The sequence below is a fragment of the Gymnoscopelus microlampas genome, assembly GCF_963454915.1.
Source record: "Gymnoscopelus microlampas genome assembly, chromosome: 5".
In the NCBI taxonomy this organism is placed as follows: domain Eukaryota; kingdom Metazoa; phylum Chordata; class Actinopteri; order Myctophiformes; family Myctophidae; genus Gymnoscopelus; species Gymnoscopelus microlampas.
Window position 1 is genome coordinate 40,976,841 of NC_139942.1, and position 15,933 is coordinate 40,992,773.

The window sequence follows — 15,933 nt, forward strand, 5'->3', positions numbered from 1 at the left end:
ATGTTGTGCCAGGCGCCCTTGAGAGACATTTTGTTTTTAGCCTGGAATCCAGACTGATTCGCTAATCATCTGGGTCTTCAGGGGGTCCGGGGGCCTAGGCCAGGGGTCCAATATTACCACTCTTTGAAACGTGTAAATGATAAGAAATCAAACATTATAACAAGTGTCCCTTATTTTTACATTGTCTCTTATGTTATTTTCAATTCATTTCTCTATCATTTGTTAAATCTTTTTTGTTTAGTTTTTGTACATATCTGAACTCAGATGTCTAACTTTGTACAGGCTATTTGTTTTCTTAAAAACAAATCTAAATACATACATTTACAAAACCATTCTGCTTATAATTCAATACGTCGTTATAACATTGATTGAAACAAGGGTGATACAATACAATGTGTTAATACAAAGGCAATAGATAACGATTTCCAGAATTCATCAACTTAGGATTAAGCACAAGCACAATAATAAAACAAAGGCTCAACCTTTCCAATATGAATGTTACAAACCGTTTTATTTCATGGACACATGTGAATCAACATGTTGTGCTTTTAACAGAAACAAACACATCTAGTTCCTGCCCTAAACACTTTAGACAAAAACCTTCATTTACTGTTCTGTTAAAACTCAACAGTCTCTCAGATGTTCCCAGTAACCTTAACTTGTTAACATTTCTTCGTTGTAAGAAATAACATGACTACTGTTGGTGTTCAACTATCTTTTTTGCATGCTCCAGCAGAGAGTCATATCGAAGGGTCTTGCTCTTCCATGTAGTGGGAATTCCCTGAAGCCCAATCTATGGAAAATAAAAACACACTGGTTAAACAGTTATATAGGTATCAACATTATTCTATTTAATTACAGAACCAGGCATTTACAAAGTTGTTTCACAAGCGTACTTATATTTTATTTTGCCACTGAGCAGACTAGTTCTAGTAACTCAATTCCTGAATCAATCAAATAACCAATCAATCAATGACATGTATTGTTGTTGCTAGATTAACCCATTAAGACCTGGAACTGTGTCATTTTTAGATTTGAGCTAAAAAGCATTATTTTACACTTTGGGCTATTCAAAAATAGCAGATATACAAGCTGCTATTTTTGAAAATTTGTGAAAATGTGTGCAAATCTTTTAATATATATATATTTTAAAGTGAACATTTGTAACTCAAATCTTTGCTTCTGGGGAGTCCCTGGAACAAAATATTTTGATGGGGGTCCGCGGCCAAATACATATCATTTTGGGGGTCCTTGACATGAAAAAGATTGAGCACCACTGATACAGAAACATACGCTTTTCAGAATACTGTTGGGATTTAGGAGACATGTAGAATCGGCCTCAGGTCTTAATAGGTTAAAACATCATCAATCCTGTACAAAACCTAGAACAAATAAAACCATTTAAAAATCCATTGGTATAAACCAATTCCATATGGCAGATATGAGATATCCCCATGTGACAGCAACTCATGCTCTCAGTACCTGAGCCCCGAGACAGGCCCCGATGAAGGAGCCCCGGCTACTAGTGCATCCCCCGCAGCTCATGGTGTCCCTGACAGCCTGGTCATACTCTGTGGCCGTCAGGACTCCATGCAGTGCTGCTTGAAATGCACCGGGCAAACCTGAAGGGATAAAAGTGCATAGTGTGAATGAAGCAAGGGAGTGTTCATTTCTTTTAAGCTGCATTTGTAAAAAGTTACTGAGAATTAATGGAGCACCATGTTAAAGGTAGGGTAAGTGATATTTTTGGGTAAAAAAATGTTTTTGTTAAAAAGGGTAAAGTACTATATTCTTATAGTAATCGTCGCTACAGAGCGTTTGTTCGGTCACAGGGGTCTCTCCAGCTCTTCAGTAAACAGAATATAATACTTTTTCAGGTAGGTGACAAATTTTAAGCCAATCAAGAGAGAGCACTGAAAATGCATTTTCTGTTTAATAAAGAGCTGGAGAGACATGGAGACTCCTTTTACTGAACAAACACTCTGTAGCAATGAGTACCTTCTTTCTTTCTTTTTCTTTTTCCTTTATTTATTCAGGGAAGCCCATTGAGAGCAAGCTCTCTTTTTCAAGGCCCTGATAACAACATATACAATACATACATAATGAGAAACAATAACAAACATTTGAATCACATTACAATGTCACAGATGCAAATAAACATAGTGTTACATGAAACAGGTGCAATCACTATGTGGTGTGTCCTTAAGAAGCACCCTGAATGTCTCTATTGAGACCAATCGCACTATCAAAATATAGAGCAATTTAACACTGATTTTAACCAAAGTAAATAACTTACCCTACCTTTAGGTTTAGGGATAAGTGACATACACAGACATTTCTACAGTAAGTACAAGTTGACAAACTTCAGAAGCTATCAGAAGTACGCTGTTGCCAGAATTCAAGAGAGACTATTGCAGTTACCTCATGTATTTGGAAACACAGTGGGGATTAGCTCCTGGGGAGTCTTGGACAAATTATCCTTTACTTGATGAATATGCGCTGAAAAATAAACAAAAATTAGAACTTTTTACTTGGAAGGATACAACAATCATTATGCCAAACCCAAAAGATGTAATTGTGTGTGCATGCTTATATAGTAGACAAATTGTGCATATATTTGTTTAACTAACAAATAGTACTGCCGTCAATATCAGGTCAAAGAAAAACAAATGGCATTGTTACTTTAAAAAGGAAGGAAAAGGAAAAGCCCCTCCAATATAATGATGAGACCATTATTAACATAGAAGAATAAACCCCTGAATGCCGTGACTGGGGTCACATGACTTTGGTGTGATGAAGTGAAAATGCTGTGTGCCTCACATACCAACCACAGCTTTGTCCAGGTCCTGAGGCTGCTTTCTGTTCGGGTCACTGAGCTGCTTCAGCACTGATTCCAAGGCTTTCGGATCAGGACCATTCAGGATGAAATGTTCCAGGAACCTGGAAAATAATTCAGCTTGTCTTTAATTTTACTCACATTGTCAGCGAGATCCCCCTTGACTGCAGAGGTCGCTTGGTCATTTTGTTCCTCCCTCTAAAAGGGTTTTGAGCATACATTAGATTTGTATTTGGCCATTGTTAGTGGACACCAGATTTTCATAAATATGTTACATATATACAAAAAATATTATTTTCGTAAATATTTTTATAATGCTCATCTCTCATGTTTTCAATAATAGCCAATGTTGTGCAGAATCAACCCAATTTGAAAGTTGTCATTGAACATTTTTAGGTAGCAGAAATATATTAATAAGCATTAAAAAGGAAGAGGAGATTCGAGCACTCAAATTTTATTTAAAAAAAAATGCCAACATGTTTCAACCAGTTATGGTCTAAGTTCTCGCCCTTAACCGGTCTAAATATGTTGGCATTTCTATAGAATAAAATTAGTTCTCCTTCACATTTTTTGAGTGCTCGGATCTCCTCTTCCTTTTTAAGTCTACATTCCCGCTGATCCTAGAAGCACCATACACTTTTAAGACATTTGTATCTTCTGCGAGCACCCGGTTGGCCTGTTTTTTCTCTACATTAATAAGCCATTATCAATATTTAATAAAGTTAATACATTGAATAATAGCCACTTAAATGACCATAATAAATGTAATTGTCTATATGTAATTTGCCATATATGTATTGTACAAAAAAAAAAAACATTTTCCTACGGATGGCTTTTTGTACAGATGTTGCTTTTGTTAACATTTTCCATAGTTATTAAACCCTTACCTGAATAATTGAGTCAAAGTTAATAAGTCACAGATGTTAGAATTTTTATTAATTAAATATTTTTCCAGGGATTATTTTGGCAAGACTTTTCAAATCAGTCTGTGCTTTAAAATGCATTAAAAGGTAACAAAATAACTACAAAATTAAGTTAACTGTGTTGGATTACCTATCTCAATCAAGTTTCAAGTCCCTGCAAGTTGATTTTCATATCATACTCAAAGTAACGGAATCCAGTGATCCAGTGAAAATCAAACCACAGTATGTTTTGGAAAATGTTTGGCAGTAATGGCAAGTATAGTCAATGGGTTAGACATGCCAGACATGAGCCCCCTTGTCAAATGCACTGACCTTGCTGCTGCCAGAGTCTCTGCCACACATGCGTCATTGTTCTGTGTGACACGGACAGCGTTCTCAACCTTTTCCAGCATGTCAGGTTTCCCTGCATAGCATGCCACCACAGGAGCCAGTTTTGTGATGCCATCAATCTGGCAGTCTGTTTCACAACCTGAAGAAATGCAAACATTACAATGCTTCCCAGTTACCATACTTTACTTGCATATAGATTTAGCATTGCAGTTTTACCAGTTTCTTCTTTGCCTGCATCTACATTCTTCAGGAAGCTCTTTAAACTTGCATGTCTCCATGGTCCCTCAATGGGTAGTTGAGGTCTTGGGCCTGGTATAGCAACAATAAATGAATAAATACATAAGATAAAATGAAAAATACAGATATGCATTTTGTTCTCTGCCATTTTATGATTCTTAAAAGCAGTCATTCAGCAAAACTGTAACCTTATAACACTTAACCTACAGTCTACCTTATCATTATGAAAATAGGAACAATAATCAAAGTTTACTTTTAATTGTCATTGTGAAAATGTTTATTTTCTGTGGCCTTTGACAAATATAGTTTCATCCACTATCCATGTTTAAAGTAGGGAATTACCTTCCTCTTTAGCACCAAATTCCTTACCTCCTCTCTCTCTGTAAGGATCATTGACAGGTGTATCATACTCTGACCCGGGTCCAAAGAATTTTAATGTGCGCTTCTTCAAATCATCAACATTTAGACCTGGTCAAATAGGGAATAACCACATTGTAGACAACATTCTTCACATCAAACATTAGACTGACACAAAACACATAACATTGCCAAAACATGAAGATGCCTTTTGACGTCATGTGTTTATTTGAATCACAGTGCTAGGCTAATTATATACTCTGTAGAACGATGATTACCACTGCTCACATTGGAGCTTGGAGTATAAATTAAGCTTAACAAGGTTGGAGCGACAAGCCTACCTCCACATATGGACAACGACTCAAGCAGGACATAGGCCTGGTCTCCATAGCAACTCTGATTGCCCGTCTCCCTCTTGTAGAATGGGTTGGCAGACTCAGGGCGGAACTCAGGGTGAGGATTCTCGGACAGGAAACCTTTCAGCTTCTGCAGGTCATACACCCAGTGGAGAGGCTGGGCTGCAGCGAGATGATGGGACAAAAAGGTCATTCATCTGACAGAAGGAACTGGTGGAGCAGATTCCCAACAGGATTACAACTTGTACTTCATGACATGAGCTGCTGGCAAGAAGAATTATGCCATATAATATATTTATTATGATTGCAATTAAAACAAGATGGATGGATGGGTGTCATTTCATTAAGCAGTAGACCATCATCATCTATCTGATGAAGGTCGACCTGAATAAATATCATGAACACACACACACACACACACACACACACACACACATATCATGTTTCTTTTAATAATAGTCCTACTTTAATGAGCACAGCAATGCCAAACATCCTTAATTTGATTGCAAGCCATTCCAAATAGAAGTGATGAAACAAAAAACTAATGATGAGCAGACACAATTGGAACTGATACCTGATCTTTTAGGGGGTTAAGTTAACACAATTCTGATGAATTAGTGTTTTACCTACCTGCTGCATCTGCTACAGCCGATCCAATTATGGCTCCTAGAGCTCTGTCGGCCAGAGCTAAAGCCATCTGTAACAAAGTGATTGATTGATTGATTGATTGATTGATTGATTGAATACTTAGTTTGCAGGACAAAAAGTTGTCCTGCAAAGTTTGCAGGTCAAAAAAGCACATGAAAGTACAGTTTAGATTCAAGGTCATGAAAGCCTAATGGCTTGTTTCAAATGGGGTCCCCATGTACTCAATTCATAGTGCAGATCATTAATGAATTAAAATGCATTTATGCAGCACTGCAGTGCAAAATAAACATGCAACGTTACGTTACACTTGTATCACACATGTGTGTGTGCGTGCACAATTTTTTTTTTAATAAGAATAAAACATCTCTTCAAGGCTTGAAGAGATGATTGTGCTTGAAGTTCAAGCACAAACCTTGGGGAAGTGTCAGTATTGGGGAAGCCCCGCCCCCGTTCATATTCATTCATAATAGAAATAGGCCTACCGCTGAGTAACTTAAATAACTTTAGGTGTTTTATCGGCTGCCTAAAATTACAGTGCATGATGCAAACATTAGGTAAATAATATCGTCTTACCGTTGAGTCCTTCTTCTCAGCTGCAATGTTATGAAACGTGTTACGAAATCTGTTGTTTCCTCCTACGGAATTGTCAAAGGTCCAAAATACCAGACTCGCCCTGTGAAAGCGCACATCAAAACGGCGAAGGCGCGCCTTGCACTGTATAATCAGTGGTGGAAAAAGTATTCCAATTTTTTACTTAAGTAAAACTATCAATACTGCAATGTAGAAATACTCTGTTACTTACAAGTAAAAGTCCGCAATTCAAAATGTACAATATCAAAAGTAAAAGTAGCCTACTCATTATGCAGGTCATAGGTTACAAATGTATAAAATGTATTAAATGAGAAAATATCAGATCTACAAGCTCACAATGATGCGAAGGGTTGTGAGCTTGTAGATCGTCTATTTTCAAATAGCCAAAGTTTAAATAGGGCTGAAGTGGTTAATATATGTTTTGTAATCAAAATCTACAAAGTAACTAGTAACTCAAGTTTTCTAATAATTATAGTGGAGTAAAAAGTACAATATTTACCTCTGAGATGCAGTAGCGATTCAGGGGGTGGAGCCAGGCTAGTGGAGTAGTAAAAGTATTGAAAATTGGAAACACTAATGTAAAAAATCCTGAAAATGAGACATTCTGCACAATGAGCATATAGGTTTATAGCCTACTTTTGTACTTTTGCTCAAGTTATTTTTTTATGCAGGACATTTAATTGTAACAGAGAATCTCTAATGTGATATTACATATGAGTACTTCTTCCACCACTTTAAACCACTTTTTAAATATACAGTGGCTAGTTCGTTCTAAATTCGTTGAATGCCGCCACCTAGCAGCCATCTGTGAAAACGTTACACTGGAATACCAGCAAACAGGCATTGCGACAGGAGTCAGGACAGTAGCCTAATATAAGCCTAATAGCCAATTAGCCATCAATAGTCATCAATGGCTATGTCTCCTTTTACCTGCACCTGAAAGTCTAGCCCACCCCCATATCAGATTTCCGTTGTTAAAATGTAAAAAAAAAAAATAATAAATCCCTATTTTTCAAAATAACCTTTCAAAAATACTTTTTGAAAATAGTGAATCTACAAGTTCACAACTCGTTGCATTGCAAAGTCTTGAAAACTTGTAGATCAGCTATTTTCAAATATGCAGGCCTGTATAGAGTTTAACTGATTTTGAGGCTAAATTAACTAATGCCGCTGCGGAACCCCCTGGAACCCCCTCCAGGTCACTAAGGGGTCCCCGTACCCCATTTTGAGAACCACTGGTATGGATCCTTTTGCTTTGGTCTGCTATCACTGTATGCTGAAACCGCTCTGACAGAGCTGCCAGACAGCTAAAATGTTAGGTAACAGTTCAAACATTTGAAGATGGACCACAATGTGCATTTGTATATTAAATATACAATATTTTCCGAGACAAAATGTTCCTCAGCCTTAATTCCCTAACTAAATAAGGGAAATAAATGACTGAGGTTGTCCATGTCTACACATTTTCTTAAAGGATTGACTTCATATTTTATATATTCATATGAGCTTTTTTAATTGTGTGGGCCTATAACCTACACTTCTTTACACCTGAGCCTTTATGTTGAACCATGAATCAGTGTCTAATCTCTCTCTCTCTCTCTCTTTCTCTCTCTCTCTCTCTCTCTCTCTCTCTCTCTCTCTCTCTCTCTCTCTCTCTCTCTCAGTCTACCCATCTTCATTCTCTCTCTCTCTCTCTCTCTCTCTCTCTCTCTCTCTCTCTCTCTCTCTCTCTCTCTCTCTCTCTCTCTCTCTCTCTCTCTCAGTCTACCCATCACTTATCTTTCTGAAATGTTTACAGTAAATGTGACACATTGAGCCACAGTCACAAGCAGCCTGATTTCCCCCCGGTTAGTGACACCATGCTACACTTGGTGCATCTCAGCTCAAGCGTCAGTACACCTCTCATGTCCCAAACATTCCCCTGACACACATATCCACTTCATACTGCATCCTACAGTAGCCTATACTAATGATTACGTGGGCTTGCACATCCAGCTATGGAATGAACCAGTACGAGGGACAAGATATGAGATCATATGGCAGGTCTTTTTTATTTATAACTCACTTCTCCCCTTTCCATTTGTAAACAAATATTGCAAGTAATCAACACACACACACACACACACACACACACACACACACACACACACACACACACACACACACACACACACACACACACACACACACACACACACACACACACGCACACGCACGCGCACGCGCACACACACACACACACACACACACACACACACACGCACACACGCGCACGCACGCACGCACGCACACACACAGGCGCACACACACACACACACACACACACACACACACACACACACACACACACACACACACACACACACACACACACACACACACACACACACACACAGAGATACCATACCACGCTATGCTGTTAAGACCACACAGATTACATAGTAGTTGTGCATGTATTGAGGCACATCAACACATAGACACCTCCCGCCCCCCAACAAAAATACTTTAAGAATGATTTAACTGTTTTAGTTTGTCCTTGATCCTTGGTTATTGGCCATGACTCCAGCTGACACCCATGTCAGTCTAACGAATCTTTAGCAGGTGCATCAACCCCCCCCCCCCTCCCCCTCCCTGTCCCTGAGTAACCTAGGGCCACATTCTAGCACCACACCAGAGCCAGCGGCAGCAAACTGGACACCAGCGACCCAGCTCCTGATATGTACTTCGCCTTCCTTACATCCATTATTTTTAGCCAGGATCCGAGCGACCATCCCCTCTTAATATGGGAAAAGAGTTCCTCGTATTCACACACAGCAGTCTCTATATTCATCTTCCCAATCTTCCTTCGTTTGGCTCAAGATAGCTGGCGCACATAGTACAACGGAGGTCAGACCCCTCCATTCCTCTTCCTCCATCCTCGCTCTTTTTATTCATCTCTGCATTTCTCTCTCACTCTAACTCTCTCTCTTTCTTCGCTCTTGTCTTCTGCTGTCCTCTGTCTGCATGGGTAGCAGGATGTTGCCCACCTCTTTACTCCACCCACTTCAAACTTGTAACATATGCACAGTTGCACACACACACACACACACACACACACACACACACACACACACACACACACACACACACACACACACACACACACACACACACACACACACACACACACACACACACACACACACACACACACACACACACACACACACACACACACACACACCTATATCAGAACTTAGCCCAACCCCTCTCACACCCTATGCCTTGTTGCCAGTTCCCCATGTGGGGTTTTTAATAAGGAGGGTTCAGGAGTTGGTCTTGTTCTCTTCTGGGTGACGCGGTTCGGAATTGCTCCTTTATTATTTCCCCCAGTTCATTCTTTTTTTTATAGATATTCTCACATTTCTACCTTTTGAGACTACAGTGTTATCTCTGTATTTTGTGCCAAAACCAGAGAGGAACCATGAAGTGGAGCTGGGTGCTTGTGGCGGTCCTGCTGTCTTTCGGGGGACTGTCATGGGGTGATAATGGCCTGGACTTCCCTGAGTATGATGGCAAGGACCGAGTACATCACCTGAGCGCCAAGAACTATAAAGCTGTGATGAAGAAGTACGATGTGATGGTGGTGTACTACCATGAGCATCCCGGGAGCAGCCGTGTCGCCCAGAGACAGTTTCAGATGGAGGAGCTCGCCCTTGAGGTGGGTTGGACAACCAATTGGGGGTCGGCCAGATCGTATAGATAGGGGTTCGGGATAAGGTGGACATTTGAGAGGAGTAGGCTATTATAAAGGAGTGTAGGTTCTGGTGGGTGTGTTTTGATATTTTAGTTGAACATTGATGTACAGATTTCAGCTTTAACCTGAGTGCTTCTGCTGGAACAGATTCAGTTTTAAACCAATATTTCGGCAGGTGAGGTGTTCAAGAGTACATTCGTATTCTTGGTAATATCAAGGAGGTGTAGGTGAGGCTGGGGTGGGGGGGGGGGAGGGGGGTAGGGTAGAATTTGGCAACAAAACATATTGTTTACATTGCCGACATTATATTGAATGCTGAAATGAAATACAAGAGATGGGAGGGGCTGCAGGCTGAGGATATTTGAGGGATGATGCTGTGTAGAAAATAGATTTGCTGGAGTGAGAAATGCTGATAACTGAAGAACTGAAAATGGTGTTCAAGAGGCTATGAGACAGCATCCTGCATGGGGCCAAGAGTGCTGCTGATCCGGTGATCCCTGAGGACACCAGATCACAGCAGTCATACTGGTGTATGGTTGTTCACAGTATTGCATTCATGACTCATACATACATGCACGTGTGCGTGTGTGCGTGGGTGCGTGCGTGCGTTCCTGCGTGCGTGCGTGCGTGCGTGTGTTCCTGCGTGCGTGTGTGTGTTTGGGTGTGTATGGTACGGTACGGGTGTGTGTGTATGTACATACATCCATCAGCATAACATTGCACCCTAACAACTACTGTATGCTTACAGTAGGGGCAGTGGTCAAAGGTACTTCTGTCATGTGAGATGGTCAGTGGACCTCATTCCTTTCTGAGGAACAGAGGTTACATCATCATTTACACCCGAGCTGTTGCCTTATGGCCTCAGTGGCATCACTCATAAACCTCTTGAACCACAATCTTTTTTCATCATCCAGTGCTCTAACGTTGAAAATGTTTTCTGAAGAAATAGGTTCAAAATTCAAATACCAACATATCATGTGCAAAACATCAGTTAGATGTTGATACATTGTTTATTAATGTGTCTAATTTAGCTGGATGTTTCTTAGAACATACAGCAACATTTAGCTGATTAGATAACGGCAATGATTTATGGTAAAATGGACAAGAAGAACGTGTGCTGTGTGAGACTTCCAAAGTGACTATATGGAGCCACAGTACTGGTCACACATTTTAAATTATTTTTCTATTTAAAGCATATTTGAGTGTTCAGAAAAGGACTATACAGTTGATGTTGTATGGTTATTATTATTGTTGTTGTTGTTGTTGTTATTCTAATATTATTACTCATCTCCATATGTAATAGAATCTTAAACTAAACTCTCAGACCACAGTACATCTGATGACACCTGAGACCAAACACTTACTGTACATCCGATCTGTGAAGAAATACTACAGAGTAACCTATATATCTCCAGCATGGATTGAAATTAGTGAACAGATGGCCTGAATGACCTACTTCATGGAATGCAGTCTGGACTATATTTTGGGTGTTTTCTGGGTTGATAGCATATTGATCCATTTATTTCAAAGAGCAATGACAACAGATATGTTTCAAAGCTTTACGGGAAAACATAAAACCATTAAACCAGAAGGCAGCTGTTACAGCAGTTGGTCCATTTCTATCTTTGATATTCATGTGGCTGGGTGCACACCCTGACGACCTGCAAGAGATCCAGTGTTTCTTGACCATCTGATTTGTATGCTGATACTGCACATCAAACCAAACCTTGCTGCACATCGTCACAATAAATCTCAGGTAGCTTAGTTCACCATACAGAATACACCACCGACTCCCACTGTCACCATCCCGTCTTAGGGTCAGGTTGTCTTGTGACCAACTGCAAGGCTCAGCAAGCTCTACACAGTTCCCAGGGTTACTGGCTGGAGCCTTGGCTCATTCAGATCTAATTAAATGGCTGCTCTTTTAAATTTAGAAGGATATTTTAACTTTGTTACACCCATAACCAAGTTCATGACCAGTCACGAAGGATCTTCTAAAAAGCCAAGTCATAATCAATCATTCAGGCTTTTCTCAGACCCATTATTAATAATAAAACCAGATAATACGTGAAAGATTGGATATAGAAAAACCAGGGGCGGATATTTGCACTAGGCATACCAAGCACTTGCTTGGAGCCCCAAGGCATGGGAGCCCCCACCTCCCCCCCTTTTTTTTTTTTTCTTAATTAGAAATGTTTTTCTTCGCATTTTTCGCGCGCGCAAAATAGGCCCCGAACCACAGCTTTGCTTGGAGCCCCTAACTTCTTAAATCCGCCCCTGAGAAAAACTACAGTAGTTTGTATTCAGTATATTTTATAGACTAGATTGAAAGAGCTGTGTGTGTGTGTGTGTGTGTGTGTGTGTGTGTGTGTGTGTGTGTGTGTGTGTGTGTGTGTGTGTGTGTGTGTGTGTGTGTGTGTGTGTGTGTGTGTGTGTGTGTGTGTGTGTGTGTGTGTGTGTGTGTGTGTGTGTGTGTGTGTGTGTGTGTGTGTGTGAGGCCAAACATTAATAATGTCTTTGAGAACTCATTCCCATTGGAGGCTGAAAGACACAAACTCACCAGAGAGAGAGAGAGAGAGAGAGAGAGTGAAAGAGAGAGAGAGAGAGAGAGAGAGAGAGAGAGAGAGAGAGAGAGAGAGAGAGAGAGAGAGAGAGAGAGAGAGAGAGAGAGAGAGAGAGAGACCAACCTACTACTAAGTTGCTTTCCTGAGTATATCACATCATCCTCTCTGCCCTGCCAGAGAGTGAGAGAGAGAGAGAGAGAGAGAGAGAGAGAGAGAGAGAGAGAGAGAGAGAGAGAGAGAGAGAGAGAGAGAGAGAGAGAGAGAGAGAGAGACCAACCTACTGCTAAGTTGCTTTCCTGAGTATATCACATCATCCTCTCTGCCCTGTCTCCTCTGAGTTGGAGAAGAAGCCCTGGTCAAACATGCTGGAGGCCAACACTGGAGGTTCTGGGACCAGCAGTGCCTGGTCAGCTCTGTTGCCTGATTGACAGATTCAGCACTGTACAGTACATGTCAGCGGATCACGTCCTGTCCAAAATAGCCCAGGGGTCTGCTGCTATATTTAGACAGTACTGCTTTTGTGGTGGATGGAACTCCGTTGATTTTGTGTTTCTCTTGGTGAATGTACAACCTGATTGATGTTTGATTTGCCATTCCTCAGTCCTGAGGACCTCAGCCTATGCCTTCTGTTAACCAGTGTCATGGGGAATCGTCATAGGGAATAGTCACCCCCCTCAAACACACGCCATGTCTGAGGGATGATTAAGGTCTGTAAGAAAGTTGGGGCAATAAAGATTTTCACCCCAAAAACATTTTAAAAAGTTAACTTATTTACACCATAAGGCACTGGTTAACCATAATGATTGAGCAACCATAACACTATGAATTGATTATTACATTTTAGATTAGAAACTCTCAGACCAAAACCATTCCTAAAGTTTAGGAATTTAGAGAGGTAATGCCCACCTTTTGACATTTAAGGCCTTTGTTGGCATTATAAAAGGGGGAGTAATATGTTTTTTCAGCATGAAGAACATCTGCAGTCCTATGCATCTACCATAACCCCTGGGTTCAAGGTAGAGGAAATTGAGAAATTCTACACTGCCCAAAAGTTATTTTAGACCATACAGCTGATTCATTTTCAACAGGCAAATATAACAAGTTACAACTTGCAACAATGTACAATGTTAAATATGTGGACATTAACTTTCTGTGTGTGTGTGTGTGTGTGTGTGTGTGTGTGTGTGTGTGTGTGTGTGTGTGTGTGTGTGTGTGTGTGTGTGTGTGTGTGTGTGTGTGTGTGTGTGTGTGTGTGTGTGTGTGTGTGTGTGTGTGTGTGTGTGTGTGCAGGGGCGGCCTTAATGATCTGGGGGCCCGTTTCAAGAGCTCATATGGGGGCCCCATATGCAACCCCCCCCCAAAAAAAATAAATTTGTGGACTGAAGTTGGTTTGCTTCCACAATCCATAATGATGCATTTTCGAACTAAATTAATTAGGCTATCTGCACTTCCACCATGGACAGACAGCTAAAACAACTCACTCACATGATTCACTTGAGCTGAGCCCTGATTCAGTCAGATCTACATCATCTTCTTGTATGAAATTCTTGGACGTCGGCCAGCCACAGGCGGGCCCCGGACTGGGATGCGAGTAAAAAAATATATTTAAAAAAAAAAAACATTTTATTTTTTTTTTTGGGGGGGGGGCCCCTGAGGTTGGGGGCCCGTTTCAATTGAAACGGGTGAAACATAGGAAAGGCCGCCACTGTGTGTGTGTGTGTGTGTGTGTGTGTGTGTGTGTGTGTGTGTGTGTGTGTGTGTGTGTGTGTGTGTGTGTGTGTGTGTGTGTGTGTGTGTGTGTGTGTGTGTGTGTGTGGGGCATAACCTTGTGAAGTGTAAAATGATGCTCTATGTTGTTATTTAATAATAACACAGAGTTTTGCTTTGGAAATTATTTATTGATGATGCATTTATTTTGTGCTCTGTCTGGTGGAGAAGTCAATCACATAGTCATGTTTTCTCAAGTTGTACAGACTTCAGTATCTGAGATGAATGAAGTTGAAATCTTCAATTAACATTGTGTTTCATTTCTCAGCTTGCTGCCCAGGTCTTAGACGAATTTGAAGATGAAAAAATCGGGGTCGGTCTCATTGATGAGAAGAAGGACAAGGATGTCGCAAAGAAATTTGGTAAATACACAGTGAGTTTGAGATTGCTACATATGAAAGTTATATAATTCTCAAATCAGATTTATTATTATATTATTAATATGCCATTCACAATCTGAACTAACCTCTCTGATTAGAAATTGACCAGCACTGACTTTTTCTCCCAAATGTTCAAACTCTTTTGGATGGCAAAGGTGTGGAAAGGATAAATTACAGGTTGTACTGGAATGCTTATCTGCAGTCAATAGCAAGAATACAAAACCAACCAATGGACAAGTCTGACCTCTGGTGGATTTGAGACCTAACGGCTAATTGTCTACTACCGTGTAGCTTACCATTAATAACTGATGGTCATGACAATAAGTTACCTCAATTATATTTAGTTGAGAATCAGATAAGTATGAACTGGGCTTAACGTCTCTCTTGTTTCCCCAGACCTCGATGAGCCCGACAGTATCTATATCTTCACGGCTGATGAAATCATAGAATATGATGGAGAGCTTTCACCAGACACGCTTGTGGAGTTCATCTATGATGTTCGTGAGGATATATGCTACCAGTTAATAGCCTGCTTTATCTAGTACAATTATCTCATGAGTCACAATCTTATTATTTTTAAGGAGCGTCTGACAGCTTCTTACTTTGCCTCATGTCCATCCTCTCTCTGTCTCTGTCTCCTCCGACTACACAATGCTCCCCTAGGTCCTTGAGGACCCAGTGGAAATTGTTGACAGCATGAGGGAACTTAAAGGCTTCCAGAACCTTGATGAGGACACCAAACTGGTGGGCTACTTTAAGGGTCTCAAGTCTGAACGTAAGAATGCATGAGAAAATGTTTTAATCTGTTGCCAATTTTCACTAATCATTATGGGGTGGGAGTGGTGGTTAGAGAATACAAACTACTTAAAATAAAGTACGGATTTGGCAACAACCATGTAAGTTTCACAGTTTTTAATGTAAAATTGGAAAGAAACCGTCAAGCATCTACGATATAGTATGATGGTGTTTTCTTGCAGACAAGGACTAATTCACTCCTTCAGTTCCTGTCAGCTAGAGACACCATTATGGGATGGATTATAAATTAAGATATAAATGTAATTTCATGCAGGGGCGGTTCCTCTGAAACAGCTTGATGGTTGCCTATACATTTTCAGATTTTGGGGCGTTTGAGGATGCAGCTGCAGAGTTCCACCCTCACATCAAGTTCTTTGCAACATTCAATCCCAGGGTGAGCAACATGATCCCTA

At 40.4% G+C, this 15,933-nt stretch overlaps 2 protein-coding genes across 2 annotated transcripts in view; one reads left to right on the forward strand and one right to left on the reverse strand.

The window, feature by feature from the left end:
* Positions 1 to 496: 496 nt before the first annotated feature.
* On the reverse strand, positions 497 to 6,366 carry LOC311045547 (crystallin J1A-like). The gene is made up of 10 exons (XM_084057453.1): positions 6,261 to 6,366; positions 5,670 to 5,736; positions 5,025 to 5,201; positions 4,696 to 4,794; positions 4,306 to 4,398; positions 4,072 to 4,228; positions 2,825 to 2,940; positions 2,422 to 2,499; positions 1,483 to 1,622; positions 497 to 793 (listed from the first exon to the last, which is right to left on the reverse strand). Exons 2-10 carry the CDS (start codon positions 5,734 to 5,736, stop codon positions 695 to 697), a joined length of 1,026 nt encoding a protein of 341 aa, XP_083913579.1. The 5' UTR covers positions 6,261 to 6,366; the 3' UTR covers positions 497 to 694.
* Positions 6,367 to 9,551: 3,185 nt separating this feature from the next.
* Positions 9,552 to 15,933, forward strand: part of casq1a (calsequestrin 1a) — an 11,032-nt gene continuing 4,650 nt past the window's right edge. The window contains exons 1-5 of the mRNA XM_084057440.1: positions 9,552 to 9,978; positions 14,614 to 14,707; positions 15,122 to 15,222; positions 15,389 to 15,500; positions 15,841 to 15,914. Of these exons, the coding sequence (XP_083913566.1) occupies positions 9,742 to 9,978; positions 14,614 to 14,707; positions 15,122 to 15,222; positions 15,389 to 15,500; positions 15,841 to 15,914 (618 nt within the window). The 5' untranslated portion in view covers positions 9,552 to 9,741. The remainder of the gene's footprint in view (positions 9,979 to 14,613; positions 14,708 to 15,121; positions 15,223 to 15,388; positions 15,501 to 15,840; positions 15,915 to 15,933) is intronic.